This window comes from Thunnus albacares, chromosome 16, assembly GCF_914725855.1.
Source record: "Thunnus albacares chromosome 16, fThuAlb1.1, whole genome shotgun sequence".
Taxonomy (NCBI): Eukaryota; Metazoa; Chordata; class Actinopteri; order Scombriformes; family Scombridae; genus Thunnus; species Thunnus albacares.
This window is the reverse complement of record NC_058121.1, coordinates 6,254,206-6,275,233: the sequence shown is the minus strand read 5'-3', so window position 1 is coordinate 6,275,233 and position 21,028 is coordinate 6,254,206. Positions and strand designations below refer to the sequence as shown.

General features: G+C 38.4%; 1 protein-coding gene across 8 annotated transcripts in view; it reads left to right on the top strand.

The window, feature by feature from the left end:
• The window catches only part of LOC122999624 (dystrobrevin beta-like), a 33,166-nt gene extending 16,736 nt beyond the window's left edge, over positions 1 to 16,430 (top strand). For 3 of the 8 annotated variants that reach the window (XM_044376683.1, XM_044376680.1, XM_044376682.1), the window contains 16 exons: positions 220 to 374; positions 592 to 691; positions 876 to 1,042; positions 2,377 to 2,501; positions 3,759 to 3,830; positions 4,865 to 4,942; positions 6,651 to 6,735; positions 6,919 to 6,998; positions 7,478 to 7,591; positions 10,007 to 10,103; positions 10,385 to 10,405; positions 10,680 to 10,833; positions 11,592 to 11,681; positions 11,851 to 11,898; positions 13,313 to 13,345; positions 13,589 to 16,430. In XM_044376683.1, the coding sequence (XP_044232618.1) occupies positions 220 to 374; positions 592 to 691; positions 876 to 1,042; positions 2,377 to 2,501; positions 3,759 to 3,830; positions 4,865 to 4,942; positions 6,651 to 6,735; positions 6,919 to 6,998; positions 7,478 to 7,591; positions 10,007 to 10,103; positions 10,385 to 10,405; positions 10,680 to 10,833; positions 11,592 to 11,681; positions 11,851 to 11,898; positions 13,313 to 13,320 (1,394 nt within the window). In that variant the 3' untranslated portion in view covers positions 13,321 to 13,345; positions 13,589 to 16,430. Of the gene's footprint in view, positions 1 to 219; positions 375 to 591; positions 692 to 875; positions 1,043 to 2,376; positions 2,502 to 3,758; positions 3,831 to 4,864; positions 4,943 to 6,650; positions 6,736 to 6,918; positions 6,999 to 7,477; positions 7,592 to 10,006; positions 10,104 to 10,384; positions 10,406 to 10,679; positions 10,834 to 11,591; positions 11,682 to 11,850; positions 11,899 to 13,312; positions 13,346 to 13,584 lie in introns of all 8 variants that reach the window. The other 5 variants (XM_044376685.1, XM_044376686.1, XM_044376681.1 and 2 more) reach the window with 5 other exon arrangements.
• Positions 16,431 to 21,028: the final 4,598 nt, after the last annotated feature.

The following is a 21,028-nucleotide window of genomic DNA, read 5'->3' as shown; positions in this document are numbered from 1 at the left end:
ACCTTGTGGAAAACACGTGTCACTGCTGCTGTTTGCTCATGTTTACTTACCTGTACTTTTATCTATGATGTTGTGAGGACCTGACCCCAACTGGTTTATGTTGGGGTCGGGTTTGTACATAGTGGTTATGGTTGAGGTCTCCAAAAAGGCAATGAATAACTCAATGCAATGTCATGTTCATCTTTATTGACAAAAATGATGTTGTGTGTTTGTGTGTAGATGTGTTTTCTCAGGTATCTGACTCCATTGGTGTGTTGGTACAGTCAAAATTTGACAGTTTTCTGAGGGAGGCTCTCAAGCTGCCCACAGCTGTACATGAAGGACCGTCCTTCGGTTACACACACACCTTAGCACGCTCATGCTTCCCACAACAGGTACGCACACACCTCATCCATCTGACCTTTAGTACACTGGATTTTTTTTCCATTTGCCTATTTGTAGTAGCTGTATTATTTTATCTACAGTGATTCTGCAACAACATAAATTCTCTGGATTATAAGAAATTAATCTTATGGTTCATTTTCATTTTGGAGCTTTTATTGTGACTTTTTCTGTGTTTCTGAAGAGTCTGTTATAATTGTTGTTGTGTAGAAGAGGGTGATGCTCAACATGTTCCTGGACATCATGGCCGACCCTCCTCCATGTCTTGTCTGGCTGCCCCTCATGCACCGCATGGCCAATGTAGAGCATGGTAAACACATACACACACACATACACACACCCTGACAGAACATACATCCACATAAACTCTGCCTTTTTACATATATTTGGCATTCATTTTTCTAAAATAAAGTTTATGTTTTACACATCTATGATCTTCTCTTGATCAACTCAACTATCAATGACAGATTCTGTCTTTCTTCTTTCTCTCTCAGTCTATCATCCCGTAACATGCTCATACTGTCGTGGCAACGGTATGACGGGCTTCCGCTATCGCTGCCTCCGTTGCCGTGGTTACCAGCTCTGCCAAAATTGCTTCTGGCGTGGCAACGTCAGCGGCTCTCACAGCAATCAGCATCAGATGAAGGAGCACTCGTCGTGGGTGAGTCACAAGTGTGTGACTACTCATCATCACACCAGGGGGCACTGTGTGTGTGTGTGTGTGTGTGTGTGTGTGTACTTGTACTTACTCAAGTCCCCATAACATAAATCATTATATTTCTGGGTAAAGACTTTTAGACTAAGTTAAGGTAAGTCTCCAGGAAATAAACATAAGTCAGTGTAATGTCCTCTGAAGCGATGGACACACAACCGAGTGTGTGTGTGTGTATTTGTGTGTTAAGTCATCACAGATCACCACAGCGTGTCCCAAACTTACAAGTTTCACTTGATACACTCAGACAGGGCTTCTGTAGATTGTAGATTATTCAAATATGATGTTTTGGTAATTATGATACACAGACTTTCAAAATCTGAATGGAAGTGTCACGATCCCATGAACTGACAATATTCCAAAAAAAGTTGCACTAGCCTGAAGGGGAAAATGTTTTCAATGAAGAAATTATGTATTAATACATGGAAACAGAGTTGTTGAATTATTCATTGCAAAGCCTTGGCATAATTTGTCTTATTAATGTTTCAGTTTCAGGGATAAAACTCTTTAGAAGTTCAGCTCCTGCCTATCCAACATAATCTTCTCATGTCGGGAAACCCACCATAGTAATCCTCAGCAGAATTAACATATCGTTTCCTACAGGATTCAGTTTTAGGCTACATTTCATTCTCTGTTTACCTCCCTCACTTCAGTATACTAGTGCTAATTTTCACTGTTAACACCTGCTTATCTAAATGATTTGCTTTGATGAGGTGTGCTACAGGCACCTGAGTTCTCTGCAAAATCAGAAACTGAAGCTAGAATGTGATCATAGTTGTGTAAACATAAATAGTTTTAACTTAATGTAAATGTGACAAAGTAATTTATTCACCTGAGATAAAATGTACAGGAAAATTTCCGTCTGAAGTCAGGCATGAACTTGACTTGACTCAGCCAACTGTTGAGTTGAGTTTAAATTTGTATTTTATTAAAATAGTTCATCACAAGTGTGTTTGAAAGGACTTCACAGAAAGACAAAAAAACCCTACCAAAATCAATTTTAAGTCAGTTAAAATGGTTTAATACTGTAGAGGACATGACGTAGAGTGACACAGCAAGTGTTCTACAAATGTAACTAAGACCTAAACCTCAGAGACACAGTGATAACACCTGAATAGGAGTTTATAGATATTTATTCGGAAAGATGAGCAATTTCATCTGTGGAGTTCAGTGGTACACATTTCAATGCAGTAAACATCGCTTAGGAACATTTCTGGATTAAAAAGTAAAAAAGTCACTCAGTTTTCTGAACACTGACCTGACATCTGTTCGTCTGTGTTTAGAAGTCGCCGGCGACTAAGCTGGGCCGAGCCCTGAGCAGGACTCTGGGCTGCGTATCGTCCAGGGAACCCTCCCACCCAATCTACCCAGAAGAACCTGAGAGGACCCTTAACCTCGCCAACATAGTGTAAGACCTCACAACACTCACACACACATGATAATAAATCTCAGATAATTGATGCAAGAGTCGCTTAGGATTGGTACAGTTAAATCAAGCCTGTGTAACCTTTGAATAATGAAATGGCACATTTTCTCTCATGTAAATGAAAAGTAGAATTAATAAGGATTATATTAATAACATTATATTAATAACAATATTTGTTCGCACATTTGGATACATATTACAACATGGTAGATTTATGCAAAATGAAAAATCATTAATTTAGACAACAGTATTTAGTTATTTTTGATATTATAATCACAATACAATTCCACTGTAAGAACAGTGTAACATGACACATCATTTTTGCCATTTGCTAGAGTGAAAGATAATGTCTTCAGATGTTTGGTTTTGTTCAACCAACAGTCCAAAACTCAAACATATTCAGTTTGCTATCATGTATGACAATGAAAAGCATTAAATCATCACATTTGAGAAGCATTTTTGCTTAATTAATGTAAGTGCATATACAATGTTAATGCTGCATAAGATACTAGTTAGTGTTCAGTCAGGAACTGGCGCTGGCTTTGTAGTAGCTGTCAATATCTAACAGGGAAAAGGTTGGTGTTCATTACAGAAGGTGAAATATTACACACCATGAAACTACCCAGTAGCAGACTCTTGCCCTATTTTATGCCTCTTTGGTTCTAACCTGCAGAATTACATGTACACAGAAAGTGCAGATGAAAAAAAAAAAAAGTTCCAGCTCTACAGCCAACCATTTTGGTGGCTCCACCCCCTCAGTGTTTGATTTTCCAAACATTGGCATACTGAGTCATTACAGACCTCCAAGCATTAGGCTTGTATTAGCACACAGGAACTGCACTTAGCACAGATGTGAGTATGCTTACAGTGAGGCTACATCAGATTGTTTTTCCTCCGAGCTTGTATTTTTCTGAATTTCTGTCTTTTTTTAGTTTCCCCACTTCATTCAGTCTTTTTCTCTCTCTCTTTCTTTCTCTCTTTCTTTTTCTCCCTCTTGTGATCTTTGCCCTGTCTGTGTTTGCTCAGACCCGTTCAATTCACTATTGCATGAATGCACTCAAAAGCATGTGAGACTGTGTGAGTACGTGAGTGTGAAAATGTGTGTTTTCTGATAGCCAGGCCTTTGTGTTTTAATGATTTTATGTTGTTACCCTTACTAGGTGTTTGCACAGTTGATCATATGGTGTCTGAATCATTATTTGTGTGTGTGTGTGTGTGTGTGCGTGTGTGTGTGTGCAGCCCCTCTCAACCTATTGGAAACACCAGTGAGGCCATGTTGCTGTCTGCATCAGTGCCAGAGTCATCCAAGAGGTAAAGACTGACAATAAGTGTTGAAAAATGCCAGTTTTGTGTTTGTTGTTGTTTTCTGTCTGATTACAAGTTTTCTGTAGCTCAGCGCCACCGGTTACATGGGCAGTGAGTCAACGTAGATGGGCTTTGTAATAGCTTGCTTAATGTCTTTGTTGCTTCTGCATTAACTTTACTTTAAACCAATTACCAACTTCCTCTCTCTGATTAGATTTGATAAAAATAAAATGTTGGTGTCTGTGGTAGCAAAGAGTAACAAGATGAGGTAAAGAAAATTGTGAACCGAGAAAAGGAGGTCGTATTAAACAAAAGACATTTGAAAACAAACTATGTATAGCTTCAGCAGAAAATATGCACATTTAAAAACCTTGTGTGCTCCTTAAAAAAAAGTTATTGTTTGCTTATATGATTACATTTTCCAGTTTTTAGTTCCTATCCTCTAATATTTCTACATAAGTCAGACATTGAATGCCATCTTGATCTTGATAAAAGTTAAGTGGTCTGTGAAAACACCAGGGGCAATAATGCAAATAAGTCCAAGACCTTATCAGTCTATCCCTGACAAAGTCTGATAAGTGATATTTACCAATGTATTACATAACATAATAAACCAAAAAATAGGCAGCATGCAGGGTGTGCAAAATACCAGCAATACAATGTGCTGAGACATGCAAAAAGTCATGGAAACATGAGAGAAATGACTTTGTATTGTATGAAAACAATGACTGAAAAATGAAATTAAATATGTTAAGATATACATGATACAGTAAACTGTATAGCAAATGAGAATATATGATGATCTGAAAAATGTAAAATCACAAGGTAGATATGCAGAAACGGTGCTGTATTGACAAATTTACATCATACTCAATTACACATAATCATCAAAAATGCATGGCTTATCAGTGTGTGAAGTAAAGCTGTTGGCGTGATTGCTGGCGTCATTATTATTGTGTGTGATGCTGTTTGTTTATTTCCTGTCTGTCTGTCGTTGTTTTTTTTTTTTGTATGTGTGTGTGTGTTTTTCGGTCATCCAGTTTGGCAGCGGCTCAGCGTATGAACGAGGAACACGCTCTGATCGCTGCTTATGTGAATCGCCTCCAGAGCAGCCCACGGTGAGAGAGGTGGAGGGAAGCAGCAGGGGGGTGGTTACATAAGGGAATCAGAGGGAGGATGTAAGGTGCAGTACAGTAAGGCTTTAGCTGAGTCAGAGTAAGGGCCAATTTAATCTCTTACAATGAAGAGCAAAATCTTACACAGAAATATATTTTATAATATGATAAACTAAACTTTCCAGGCCGTGTGGTAGCAGGTTGGGTTGTCTTCTCTATCTCCATTTCTGTTCACAATCAGCTCCTTGGGCAACATTTACACTCATTTACACTCAGTAGCAAGTGTTACAGTTAGGATGCATTCCAACTGTTACTTTAATTTAATTGCTGTGTCCAGTATTCTTTTAGTTTAATTAAGTCAAGTAATGTAATTTTTTTATGCATTTTTGATGAATAATTTTATTTGTATAACCAAATATCAGAAGTCACAAATTGGCCTCAGGGGGCTTTACAATCCATACAGCAATAAAACATCCGCCATCCTTAGACCTTCAATTTGGATGAGGAAAAACTTCCCCCACCAAAAATGGTGGAAATATTCCATTCCCTAACTCTATCAATATCATTCATGGAAAACCTCTCAAAGCCTATAAGAGTAGCTAAGGGGTCAGCTGGTATAATGATTGACGACTGAAGTGACATCTGTATGTCGGCAGTCTAGTACATTTTTAAACACCAAACCACAAATTAAAGGAAACATTTGTTCTCTAAATCGAGATTATTGGGTCACTTTAGTCCTTGCTGAAGGTAATCATATGGAAAAATTACATTTAAAGTTGCAATACACAACATTCAGCCACTAGATTTCGCACTATAGCACCAACATCTCACACCAAAACTAACGTGTGTTGCTTGCACAATAAAGTTGGAGGGAAAAAAAAGAAAGCCAACAACTCACAAGATTCAGATCAAACTGTCAGATTCAGCAGTACTGATCAAATATGGATCAAGATTCTGTTAGAAATATATTTTAGTGGACTGTTTAGCTGTAATTTGAGAAAGTTTGTAACGTGGCTGCCATCTTGGAAACGGACGTGGAGGACACGGAGGGACTCACATGCACTAACATGCATGCTCACATGCACTAACATGCATGCGCACATGCACCAACATGCACGCGCGGCCGGTGTGGCTACCAAAACAAAGAACAGACAAGCTCAGATAACAACACACACAGAGGGAGTGTGACTTTGTTCACTGCTCAGGTCGCCATTACTCCACTGTATCTTTACACAGCAAATAGTTGTTTGCTGACATCCAGTGAGGCTCTGTGTCATTTTTGCACCTTTAATTGCACATTTACATTCCATTAGATTTCACTTTTCATATCACTGCTGAAATCATTTCTACCCCTCAAATAATAAGTGTTTCATTTTTTGTTTATGTGAGGTTGTTCCTCTACCTCTGATGAAATAGTGGCAACATTTTCTATCGCTGCTGGCTGCGTTCATGTTTTTTTGTTTTGTTTCGTTTTTCCAGCACATGCAGGAACCTGTTCCCAGTTATAGTATAGGCTCCTATTTGTCTCCTCCAGTAGTTACAAGGGAACATTTGATACATTTAAATGTGAATATTTGTACAACACCAGAAAACTTCTAACAGGTTATAAATAATGGAAAGATTGGAACATTTCTAAAATAGCCATATAAATCATAATTAGTCCATATTGCTTGCTGTCAGTTTCTGATTTTCCTACTCCCTCTATTAATAGCATGGACACTCCCAGCAGGCAAGACGAGGAGCACAAACTGATCGCACGTTACGCCAACCGACTGGCAGAGACTGACGGCACAGGAGTGAGTTGAAAACACCTCATTTTCTCACACACTGTAAACCGCAAATATAATGATAGACAATTGGTTAGTGTTCTCTCTCAGATCTTAAGAGGAGCTTTTCTTCTTTTGGGCATTAAATAATAAAACAATCAGTGACCTAGCCTAATGTGTGTGTGTGTGTGTGTGTGTGTGTGTGTGTTTCAGGTGATACCTAACCGGAGCATCAACTTTGATGTGAACAAACAGAAGAGGGAGCTCATTGCTCAGCTGGAGTGTAAAAACAGGTAGAAATTTGTGAACAGTGGATGAGTTATTTATGAGATATTTATTTTAATTATCTGCCCTTTTAGTAATTATGCAAAGAGTTAATGTTTTAGTGTTTACAAAGTTATACTATATTACTTGATACTCGTACAATGCGGAAAAGTAAAAATGTTGAGGTAAACAACTTGGAAGCCTCTAAATTCTACACCCCAGTAACTTTTGCTGACAGGAAAGTATTTCCCTTCTCACTAAAAGTGCCTTGTCCATATGTTGAATTTTTCTGCTTATCTATGCGTCTACGTTATAGTTGTATGCATGTGTTTGAGAATCTGCTTTTCAAATGCGACAGCTTGTAAGGTTTATATTCTCTAAATTAAACTTTCCAAGTGTTTTTTTTTTTTTTCCTCAAAAAATCTGCAAACCCCTGCAGAACTGTTATGTGTTCAGTCATGTTATGCTTCCCCAGCCTTAGCTGACCAGTATGTTTTTCATTTCTCAGAGAGATCTTGGCAGAGATCAAACGTCTCCGTGTAGAACATGACGCAGCGTGCCAGCCCAGCCCGGAGAAGGGCAGCACCAACCCAACTCTGCTGGCTGAGCTTCGTCTGCTCAGGTAAACACAGACTCAGCCAGAGTTCAGGCTGCCCAGGAGCTGCTCTGAAACCCACATACAGTCTAAAAGCACATAAAGACTGTTAGTTGTTTCTTTGTTTTCACTAGAGGTTTGGACCAAGCCCTCATGAGTCACACCCACAGAAATGATGCAGCAACATAGTTTTAAGTTTGTCAGCCTCTTCATGACATTTCAGCATTATGCGCCACAGCGTCAGATTTGGCGGGAAACCTGCTGTGTTGCTTTTCAGTACGGAGGGAGAGTGCTTTATGGCAGATGGCAGTGACAGATGGTGGATTTTGTGAAAAGCCAACGTAAAAATCAGTTCCAACATGTTTATGCTTTTCAGTAAAAACAAAAACTCCCAAGTAAGAGGAGGGGCATTTGGAAGCAATGCTGTTTATGTGGTATTGATATAGAGCAGTAACAATTCTGCTACCAAATTATCCACCATGATCTCATTTGAACACTGTAATTATAGAAGGTTAGGGCAGTTGCAGTAATGATGATGTTTTAAAGTGCCACACTTAACAGCTTTAAAGCCATTCTGTGTATATTCTATGTAGTTATAGCTGCATTCAGATGTTGTGATGGAAATCTTGATGAAAACTGTTGCAGCCATACTGGTGGTAGCAGGATACATGGCTGTCTGCTACAGTGTCTTCTTGGATACAACCACTTGGGGGCGCCCCCAAGTCAAAAATGTTCAAATTCTACACATAGTGGCTTTAAGTTTTTGCAAATGACAGTATTTACAGCTTAGTTTTTGGTAAATGGTCTGGTGAGAATATTTGAAATTTTATATATTTACTTAATTATAAATTTTAGATCATCTCTAGACTCTTGCGTTTTTCTGAATTCTCTCATATTACCTGACTTGGGGTGGGTTAAATAATATGTACAATAATATTAATGACCCACATCACTTAATGCCCATAATTTAGGGACACTACACTCTTTTTTTTATGTTAATTTGATAAATGCACATTAACACTTAACTTGAAACAACTCTTCCTTCCTTCTTTACATCTCATTAGCAGATACTTTCATCTGCTGCATAATTTAGTTATTATCAGTAATATTGTTATGTGGAGTTGGCAACATCTTGCAACTGGTAATCATAGGAATCTCTCTCATCACCACCACACCCTCATATGACATTTCCACCCTGTATTTGTGTGTATGTGCGTAAGAGAAATTACCAGCAAGTGATTTCGTAGGTACGTCTACGCACAGGATGTCTCGGCCAGTTTGGATCCTCTTTATAGAGTTAAGTGTTTTTTGGTACAGAAACAAGGCAACACCTAAATTTTTGCTCTCACCATTGTTGAAGCTTTACTTCATATTGTAATGACTCAAATCTGAAATTGTCGTGTATGATTCTATGACTCAGACTCTTGTTCTATTTGTTTATTTGCTCATTTGTCCTACCATGTGAAAGGAAGCCAAGCAGGAAAGAGAGGAGTTGTATCCCCACTTTAAACTCCCATCCAGACCGCATACTGCTTGGGAAACAGATTGTAAACACCTATCTCATATTTTTGTTTGTCTCTTTTGCTGCGGTGGTGGTTTTCGGTTGCAGTTTGGATCTAGTTTGTATCTCTGAAATACTTGGAAAGCCTTATAGGTCTGGAGCATTTACACAGTATTCAGTGCATAGTGCTTCTGTCATCGGAGAACCAGTATGTGTCAGTATTGATTATGTTTTCAAGGTTTCAAAGTTTCAAGGTTTTTTGGTCTGTCTCAGCCTGGTGCTCTCATGTTTCGGTCAGCTGGCTCTCCACCGAGTCTCCTTTTCCAACACTGAAACAAACGATAACCCAGGAAAGAGTCAAGAATGTCTGACCTAGTGTTCCCTCATTCTTTGATCCGCAGCAATCCAGGTTTACATCTGACTGCTCTAGGGTTTCATTTTTTGCTGGCAAAGCTCTCAACTAGGCCTCTGCTACTTGCTCCCTTTGGAGTCTTTTAAGGATGATACTGTGCTTCAAAACCTGCTTGAGTAACATCATTCTCTTATTTCGCTAATCAGGCCATAAGTGTAGGAGGAAGAGAGGAGTTTTGGCAGTTTCCCAGCTTTGTCCAATCCATTCATTAGCCTCAGACCATACAGCCTAGACTGAAGGGCATACCTACATTCACATTTAGCACAGGAAAACCACTTTACAGATTTCTGATCTGCCAATAATAGATGCATACTGTCTATACCTAGACATATGATGTGACATGTGTATGAGATGTGTAACTGGGCCTTGTTGTCCAGTTCTCTTTCTGTATTCTAGTACATTTTTGAGTTCATATTATTTCATATTACTTTAATTAGACTTTCTGTCCTTTGTGAATCCTCTGTTCCTTTATTCTTGCCGTCTGATAATTTCTAATGTGACAGTAATGGAGGTTTGGTGTGCGTTGCAGACAGAGGAAAGATGAGCTGGAGCAGAGGATGTCGTCTCTGCAAGAGAGCAGGAGGGAACTGATGGTACAGCTGGAAGGGCTGATGAAGCTGCTCAAGGTGACACACACACACACACACACACACACACACACACACACACACACAAACCGACAACGATAGTCCTCAGCATGGTGTAGAGGGCAGGTTTCCCTTCTTTCTCGACACCTCCTCTCTCCTTCTGCACACTATCAGTCCTCGCAGTAACACACTTCACTTTCCCCTCTGCTGTTTCCTCCTTTTATAATTTCACCTTTTCTAGCTCCGACTGTATCTGACCTCTTCTTTTCCATCCTTTTCCTCCCTGTTTCTTTCCGACTGCCCATGTTGTGGCCCTGTAGGATGAGGAACAGCGACAGGCAGTAAGTTTATCCCCCAATTACGTTCAGCCCTAATGTCATGCAGAAATGTGCAATCTCAGAATAAGTCATTTTTTCAAGCAATGTAGAAACTGCTTTGTTTTTTTAAGTGAAACCAAAATATTTTGGATCAATAATTGGAGTTACCTTTTTCCAGCAGTCACCAGAACCTTTTCAACATTGTGGAGATGATGTCAGCTGTTAATTATTGTAGAATAAAATAAGAGGTTATTGTAGGTCATAAGCAATATATAACATTCACAAATCCATCTCTTAGGCACAGGCGGCTGGCTCTTCTCATGCCTCTCCTTCTCGACCCAGCCCATCAACCGTCCGCTCAGTAGGCGCCGCATCTCCCCAGATGCACATGTACCCCCCTCAAGACTCCCTCGCCGGGGTGGGTGGTGATGTACAAGAGGCCTTTGCTCAAGGTAAGATAGGGATATAGCATGATAAACTTTCGTTTACTGTAATTACAGGTTTTACACACAGAGATCTAGTCTTTTTTCATCCATTTCAAAGACACACGAGAGATTTTCCGGTAGGATTTAGTCTTGGTCCACAAAAGGTTTATATGTTAATCCACTGCATTTCAGCATGCTAAAAATGTTCTGTATAATTACTTATTATTGTTTTTTATATGATTATTGCTTTGCAGTCCCAGCAGTGTTTACTGCATACATTTATTCAGTCTCTGGTGGATTATAAAGACCTGTGTTGGGTTTAAAATGTAAACCACTTCACAAGAGGCAACAGTTAGGAAGTGGTCTATTTGTCAAGAGGAATGTAATGAGCCCCCCAAATCCTATAACAGCTTTCCCCCAGCTTTTTAAAATAATTGTATGGGTTTTTAATGAGTTCTGTTTATTTTAGATTTGCTTTTGAAAAAAAAATATGTGTAAGAAAGAGAGGATATTACCTCAAAAGTGTTTTAAAGGTATTTTACTTGATCACTTGAATTGTATTGTTTTTCCAATTCACATTACGTCACTGGACATGAGATGAGAGAATTGAGATAAAGTAAATGATAATGCCTCACAAGAACTCAAAAATCAATATATGGAGTCAATGGTTACCACAGAACAGTTAGTTAATGTCGGTTGAATCTTCATACCACAATGTGTAACACTGGATAATATCTTTTTTAGAAAATTTGTTTGTTTTTGGTTTTTTCATCTCTCTACTCTAGGCCCAAGAAGAAACCTGAGGAACGACCTTCTGGTAGCAGCTGACTCCATCACCAACACTGTGTCCTCACTGGTCAAAGAGCTTCACTCTGGTATACACAAAAACACACACACACACACACACATACCGTATAAATGAAACGGGTCAAAAGTTGTTTTTTCGTCTTTATTTTATAAAACCAAATAATATGTCTTAAGAAAAAGTGAAATTAAGTCTGGCCTGCATTCATATGTTGACTTTTTACCTTCCTTTGGGACTAGATGATGGTCGGGAGGAGGAGGAGAGATTGCTGAACGGGAAGGACAGAGGTAAATTAATCTCTTTTAAGGAGAGAGTTATGATCTTCTCCCTACTCCATGCACTTGCTCTTGCCTTTCTCCATTTATTTTGCTGACACCTCACATTAACACAATCATTTTAAAGCCTTTGGGGTTCACTGATATGGATTTTTGAAGATTGATATCAGTATAACTGAATTAAGACATCTATAACTAGTGCTTGTTCTTATGAGTATGTTTAATTGTTACCTTATCATGTAATAATAATAATAATAATAATAATAATAATAATAATAATAATAATAATAATAATAATAATTAGTATAGCACCTTTCACAAAAAATTAAATTCACAAAGTGCTTCACAGGAACAAGAGTTGAAAATAAGACCATAAAAACATACATAGTGTAAAAACATGTGCCACAAGTTAGAATGAAATAAAATAATATATAAATAAATAAAAATAAGAATAAAAAATACAATCAAACAAACAACTCAAGAAGACACAAAAGCCAATTTAAAAAGATAGCTTCTACAGAGACTGCTGACCGTATTTGTACAGGGAGAGATTTCACAGGGTTGGAGCCACAAATGCAAAAGTAAGACTAACAGCAAACAGTAAAATAACAAGAAGATAACATTTTTTTTTTATAACAAGTAATAAAAAAAAAATAAAACTGCAAAAACAAAGAACTTTTGCCCCACAAGAACTTTTTTATGTGCTTCAAATGCTGGTGAGAACCGGTAAGCTTTTAATAGCTGAAATCAACTTCCGATTTTGAAAACACAAAATCACATTTGATAAGGGAACAAGAAAGTGCAGGAAACTGAATCTTATTTTACTTCAGCACACATTAAAAGTCGCTCTGGATAACATCATCTGCTATTCTGCCAAGACTTAATGCACTTGTACTTGCGGCTTTTCCTGCTTGTCTTACTGTTAATGTCTGACCGCGTGCACAGCCTCTATACAACTCTACTTATTCTCCAGGTGCTCTCGTCGTTATTGTAGCAAGCTTCATTAACATGCCATCTCATTAGCCGTGCTTTATGGAGCCCCTCCTCTTTACGAGAGGACCGCCTGCAGAGAAGAAGTGATGAAACTACTTCCTGGTCTGCTCCCCAGGCTCAGACTAAAACCTCATTAGAATACTAACCTGCACTACTAACCCGCCGACCCCTGAACAGCCAGACAGGAGGCCAAGGTTCAGCCCCGCATGTTCAATATAGTTAAGTCTTTAAACTTATAGAAAAAAATACTCATGTTCAGGCTTTTCAACAATTGAATCTCCTCTCCGGAGTCAGTCAAGTTGTGTAGCACCTGCCAAATACAGTCTTGTTTCATGTTTCTATGCTAAAAACTGGTCTGGTTCTTATTACAGTTCCTGGCAGAAAGCTGTAGCACCTCTGCTAACTGTTAACAAAACTTTGTTTCTCTCTTTAGCAGGTTAAAATGATGGCAGGACAAACAAAAACAGTAAGTGATATCATGTAATCCCCCCTTTTTAACCACGTGATAATAATAAAATCTTAGTGAAGGACTTAGAATAATATCATTTCACATTAATGAATGAGATTGCACTTGTTACCTGATGTGTCAAGTACATTTTTTAGTTTTTTTCAGTTAGTTCAGACTATTCCTTTAATTCCATACGACATGAATATAAAATCTTCTGAAGGGTTAGTAGTCTTACTGAGCTGTCTCTCTCTCCTCAGGCAGAGTGATGTTTCATCACGGCCAAAGAAGACTGACCCTGCTGGGATTAAAGTGTAACTTCTTATATTCATCGTTAACCAGTGGGGATTAGGAGCTCCACTGTCAATCAACCAATCACGATGCTGGACACCAAATGACCGCTGGGTCCCTACTGATGTATAGCTGTGATTCTGTGTTTGTCTTGTCACTGTGGTTTTACTTTTGTTTTGATTTGATCGTGCATAGCTAAACAAGGAATCTGAAGCCTACTGATTTGTACTGTAGCGTGTGTGTGCTCTGCGTTTCGAGGTGCGAGAGGGTCGAGCAAGTGAGAGGGACATTGTGAAGAGACAGAAAGATGTTTTTTTTTTTTTAAGGAATTTTGTGAAACATAAAAGTGCAGGAAAGTTTCAAGATGGAGATACTGGATGTTATCGGAGTGGAGAGAAAAAGTGAAGGAAAAACAAGAGGGTCAGATGTTAAAAAGACAAGAAGAGAGTTGCAACGTTTTAAGTTTCGGCACTGTGTGCTTAGTATTTATTGTTTTGCTTTGATTTGATTTTTGCCATTTATTCATTTGGTTTGAGCATTTATGTGTACGTGAGTGTGGTCAGGCCCTGCTGAGACGATAAGCTTTAATGGGACATTTCCTGCTGTATCAAGCCCTGCCCCCCTCCCTCCCCGCTTCGGGACTCCTTCGGGATGCAGAGTGGAAAGTTGAAGTCCTAATCCCAGTCCAGGGGCCTCATTTATAAAAGAGTGTGTAGGATCCATACCAAAAGTGGACGTGTACACAAAAAAATGAAAATGACGTGCGCCAAAAAATAATCAGATTTATAAAACCGTGCACGCATCAACGCAAGCATGTTTCCATTTATAAATCACAATCATCTTGAAAATGTGCGCACGTGGACGAACCTCATATCCCACCCCTTTCACTCCCACAGTAAACCATAAATGGTCAATGCAAAAGCCTTCATGAATATTGATGTAGGCAACGCATCGTTCCTGTGGAGAACGGCAGCAGTAACAGAAGAAAGTCTGAGAGGCTGATGGCTGCAGCGGCTGTTAATGCAGTCCGTGCAATAAACTAAACAATTCCCGAAATTAAACAAAGTGGTCAGACATGGAGGTAGATGCCAAGAAGCGCATTGCTGCACAATGTCAGTGTGTGGACTAGTGGAGGCACGGGGACACCGAAGCTCACTGCTTGGTGTTTGTTTAGCATCTACTGTATATAGACAAATACATGACTGATGAGACCACACACTCGATATCCAACATACAATAAACACTGTATTCATTTATATTTACTCCAAAATCCAGCATACAGATATTTCTCTAATTTATACAGCCCATATATGAGTGCAGGTGGTGAAGATGTGCTAGAGGTGACTGGAGAAGGCAGAGTGTGTGTGACAGCCACCGCCATGTCTCCAGTCTGACAGCACAGTCTTGTTCACTGCAGCAATTTTACACACAAAAACTACATGAAAAATGAAATCATATTTGGTGATATATGCACAGTATTAAAAGATATTATTAAAAATCTATTAGCGCTCTGTTCTGCAATTCTTTAAAGTTATTTTGATGTCATCTTGTATTTCTACAACTGATGATAATAATTTCATCAGTTAGTTATTGTGGTTGAGGTGAAAAGGAATCACTATATTCACGCTTAATATTGGGGAAAGGCAAGCCAGATTTTCCTGAATCTTGTCTCCTGCGACATTCTGGCATCATCCTGGCATTTCAGCAGCTGTGCTGCTCCACAACTGACCACGGATGTGAGCACCATACAGTCCAGCCCTCTCCTCTGTGCTATAGCGGTTGGGAATGTGATGGTGAGACAGTGCATTACGCTCAATATTTCATGAATAGTTCAATAATAAATCACAGATGTAATGGGTTAAGATTTGAGTTGGCTTATATCTTTTAAAATTGAAAGGTGCTTATGGAATAGTTATGGTTCACTACAAGTGCAAGTGACACCGCTAGCTTGAATGTTTATGATAAAGTGGATCTATAATTAAAGTTTGATATCAAGTGAAATTAAATGTGGGAGAGGAATCATTATACAGTCTGGCTTCAATTCACCACCTCACCATCTGGGTGGCCAGTATTCCCTGTCTCCAAAGTGTTCTTACACATGGGTCAGAGTTTTGATACAGGTGTGCAAATTCTCCCATCAAGTTTGTTTTTATAAATCCCAACTGTTTCATGGGAAGTGATGCATGTATCTTTCAAGTCCTGTTTTGTGCATACATAGTGGTTCTAAATGAGGCCCCTGGTGTCTAAAACCTGGATGAGATTAGCGCCAGTATGATAGCAGCTCAGGTTGTCCCGGTCTCTGTGTTTCCTGGTACTGCAGTGGGACTACAGTCAAAGAGGACATATCTGATTACTGCGCTGTGTGTGTGTGTGTATGTGTGTGTAAAAAAAGTGAGAATATGAAACTATTTTCTTCAACAGTAAAGTGTGTTTTGGAAGTATTTATCCCTCAATAATACTCACATTTAAACATTTTCTTTTAAAGGGTCAGTTCACCTAAATTACAAAAACTTCTCTCACTTTCCTCTAGAGCAGTGGTTCCCAACCTGTCTTTAAATCTGAGGGGTCACAAGATGATTGAACAGATATGATAAAATCAGTTATAAAAATAATGTTTGTTTCTCTATTTTTTCTTTTTCTTGTGAAATATGGGATACTTTCACCTCTTCAGGAGTTAAAAAAAATCTTGATATTAAATTGCTTACAACTCATGTCTACATTCAAGCTGTCACCTGTGATGAAAGGTCTCAAGTGCTTCACTTTGAGGAGTCACAAGGCAAATTATTTGTTTGTGGCATTCACAGAAATAAAACTTTTCAAAAGAACAATAACAGAAACATCTGTTTCCAGAAACACTGTCCCTTCCACTCTGGATAATCCACCGATCACACAGTGAACAGTTTGTACTGGAACTACTTTTTATTGAAGAAATAGTGCCTAAAAATCTGTTTGTTTCCTAATTTGGGTGAAATGATCCTTTAATAACAACCTCAACAACTTCATTGGTTTTTATTGGACGAATTATAGAACAATCAGTTGTAAACATTTTATTGTTGTGTCAGAGAAATTACATTCTTTATAGTCTGCTTGGTATGGAGAATATCTCAGTTTTGATACTACATTACCCATGAGCCTCAGCAGTTGAGATGAACCCAGCCAGAGGTGTTAATCAGAGTCATTCAATATGCCTCCCTGTTATAATCAGAAACAAATCACTACACATCCAAACATCTAAATTTGACTCCTGCCATTAGAAAGAATTAAACTGAAATTTTCAGCTCTGTGATTGGATGTCTGTCACTACAATGTTCCCTGGGAGTTGTAGTTGACATCTCTCCTCACATTTTTTACATACAGCCTTGTACCTTTGGCCTCAAGAACCAGATATTTCTATCCCTTTTTTTTTTTTAAACTGATGATGATTCAACCAGGAGAGTTTATCCTCCATTCAAGCCTTGAAAGTCCTCCAACTGCCAGTCACTGAAAATTGTCTATGCAAAAACTGAATGAATTTTACTGTACTCAAACTGTAAAATGCATGGGATTGTGGAATTTGATGTGGCTATTGTGGTCAAATTTTAGCCACCCAAACTGCACCCTGCACCCCAAAAATCTTCAGACTGACATCTGTGTGCAAATCAAGCATAAACCAAAGTGACTTACTGAGCTTGTGATAGATTAGATTGATCTTTTTAATGTAACAGCTCTGAGATATTTTTTATCAATAATATGTATTTCAACATTGTCAGGGTTTTGGTATGTGCTCATAGGAAGCTGTACTTTACTGTGTTGTACATTTCTAGATCAGTTTTTTTTTTTTTCCCTTCAGATATCGACAGCTCTCCTCAATGTTTGACTGACTGCTTGTGACTGATTAACACATTTTCAGTCCACTGAATGACTGACTGGCAGTATGAATGATTTAATAAATAAATGAGCCCACATTTTCAGAAATCAAGACTGACAGGACAGACATGTCCTGACATGAATATGTAAAGCACCTTCAGCTCTGAACCTGCCGGAGCTGACGGTGTGAGTGAAAAGTGTTGATTTGTGTTACATCTGCAATAAATAATATTTAACGTCAAACTCAAGAGTTTAATCTGTCTCTGTGACTGTTGGTCTTAACCGCCAGGACACAAAAAACTGGGCAGCAACATAATCACAGGGGTATGTAATGTATAACTCAATAGTTTTTCCATGTCTTTCCTCTACTACAGTATGTCATAACTCTTCCATGACTTCAACATTTTATTCCCTCTTGGTTTTTCTGGTTCCTTCAAAGTTTGTTTTGCTGTACAGTCTGGCCACAAGCATTCTGATGCAATAAATAATGTGAAACAAGTTGGAAAACTACACTCTGCTATATTCCTGGAAAGTGACCCATTTGTAAATGTCCTTGACTTTGCTTGTCTGGAGTACAGCTTTTCTAAATTCCACAATATTGCAGAAATTTCAACACCAGAATCCCAGCAGAAAGATAAACTAGGGGCTTAAAAATCTGAGATGTGCAGCACATGGAAAATGAGGGCATGACTAAACCAGTGATGAAATGTAATTTTACTCAAGTACCGAACTTCAGTATAATTTTGACTGCAGCTCCCCTCGGCTTTATGGAGCTTTATAGCGAGTTCCAGCTCATTGTTTAGCTGTTCGGCTGCAACTTTACTCTTTTGGTTCACTCTCAGTGCTCTTACAGAGCATTTTTTTGGCTGCAGCAGGCAGCTGTTTTCAGAGAAAAAGCTCTAAAAACCTAGTGTACACTACCTGCTCAGCTCAGAACAGCTAACAGACACAGTTAGAGACTAGCTGGTGAACATAGTGGAGCATTTAGCAGCTAAAGAGCCAGATATTTCCCTCAGGAGTTGGTAGAGAGCAAAAACAGAGCTAAGAGAGTGAATATTGGACTTACATTCACCCGATGGACAGAAACATGACTCCAAATGAGTGATTATGTTGCTCTGTAACTGCTGAATGTGTAAATAAGCAACTGCTTTCTAACAAGTTAAACATATTAACTTAGAAGTTGATGATACCACAAGTTTCCTGTGCCCCTAAGTGGCAAAAAAAAGGTTAATGCACATGTAAGTATGCTCATGTTATGCACTTTATGCTTTATACTTCTCTACATTTCAGAAGGAATTATTTGACTCCACTACATTTATTTGACAGCTATTGTCACTAGTTACTTTGCAGGCTTTGCACACCCACACAGGTGTTTTCAATTACTCTGGCTGATAAGACCTAGTCAGGTGTAAGTTGTACCAAACTATGTACCCCAGGGTACATAGTTTGATGATGTCAGGAATGATAGCAGGGAAAGTTGTCCCACTCTAAAGCCCAGTTTCAGGAACCAGAGGGAACTAAGCTAGGGACTAAAAGTCCCAGTTGTGCATCTCTGTTCATGTTTAACAGGCAAAACAAAACCAAGAGAAGGGTGAGGGAGATGCTAATGTTTGAACATGCCCACATAGTCCTGAGAAGAGGTCTAATTAGGCATAGTAAATGAAAACACCTGTGTAGGTGAACCATGGAGGCTTTTACGCACAAAATACAGCACCAATCAAAAGTTTAGACACACTTTCTCATTCAAGGGAATGGGAAGTGTGTTTCCAAACCTTTGCCTGGTACTGTATATGAACACTTTATAAAATATGAAGGATTATTATTGACTTCAGTGTGACTATGTAACCTTTGCTGAACAATGTGGTCTCAAGTGGTAGTTAAAGGATAATCAAACACTGAACTTTCTGTAATTTTCCGTAGAATCTTTAATCTGTGACCTTATATAACATAAGATGCTGGTCATACCAGACCAAATAAGGAATGTATTGAGCTCAGCAATGGATTGTTTTATTGCTCATGAATTCAACGTTTCATTTCTAGGAGGATTGTTTTATTTATTCTTTAAAAAGTTACATTACTGTCTTGCTTTAAACTACCAGACTAATAAATAGTTAGAATTTGCTCAACTTTGACCAGCTACAACATTAGAACTGCTTTTAATGCACCACTTGTAACAAATCAATGAAACATACTTACTTTTGAAACTTGACATTACTTTTTCTGGTAATACTTTCACTCATACGATTTTAAATACTGGACTTGAATTTCTAACAGATTATTTTACATTGTGATATTGCTACTTTTATTTAAGTAAAGTGTTGAAACACTTCTTCCACCACTAGACTAAACAATGAGTGTAAGGTTTTAGGATAGTTGTGAAAAAGTGCCTCATCTAAACAACTTGTCACCTATTTTTAAGCTATAACCTACCAGCCTACAAAATCCAAACATGTTAGGATTGTTAGGAATGAATGGGTATTACAAGGGCAGAAGCCTGACAAAGAAAAAAATTATCAGAATAATCTGGGGAGATACTTTTTTTCCCCATCTTCCCGTGATCCAGAGTTTGGGTCATAATAACCCATTTTCTAAAAATAAACACCAGCAGCATTGACTTCAAAAATACACCCAAATTTTCTTCCATGTTAAGACTTTTCAACTTTCTCCCTGATTTAGTGTCCTCATTAGTATGGATGAGTAGTTCTCACTTTTCCCATGAGCTTCGTTCAGAGGTCATGACTGTGTATGCAAGGTGGGGGTGCAGACTATAGACTGAATAAAGGTTATTGAGGTTGTCTGTTGTTCGTGACCTCACTGAGTGCTATAAATAACCCCCCACCCACCACATACACACCACCCAGTGCAGTTATGACCCTGTATAGTAATGTTTTTTTCTTCTCAGAGGTCAAACTGAGTTTAACCTTTTCTTCTAGAGCACCAATTGTAAAAAATCAAGCAGTTATAATCTGATGAAAATTCAGTTTGAAGTCTTGATCGACAGTTGGAGTAAAAATGAACTCACACTACTATTTTCATCCATCGCCTGCTGTTAAAAATCAGAAAGATCATAAAACTTTTTATTGGTTGCCTTCTCTTTTTTGAAAAATTTTGATATAGTATTGGAGTTGTAAATATTTATAAAAATTCCATTGTGCAAAATCAAATTTGGTTCATAAAGCTTCCAATTTGTTGATATATTTGTAGTCCTCTTGATTCCCAGATTTTTAACACATTATCCATTTTATTTGGTTCCTTTTAAGTCGGAAAACTTCTTGTGTGTCCACTTATACTGCTGTAAATCACTCGTTATGATTTCCACACTTCTCCCTCAGTCTGCGTCATCTGCTCATTCAACATTTACTGCTTTTCCCATGGTTCTTAAAACACCTTTCTCACGGAAGTTAAGAGAGCAGGCTTCAACATGCCGCAGCAGGCTTCAACTTCACCTGTTGAAGAACGTGTGGAGAAATGTAAGAGAGAAGAAATGACTCCACCAAACAGGTAAACATGTTTCATTCACCTGTGCGTTGTAGATGGAGAGACACAACCTAAAAGAAAACTAAACAG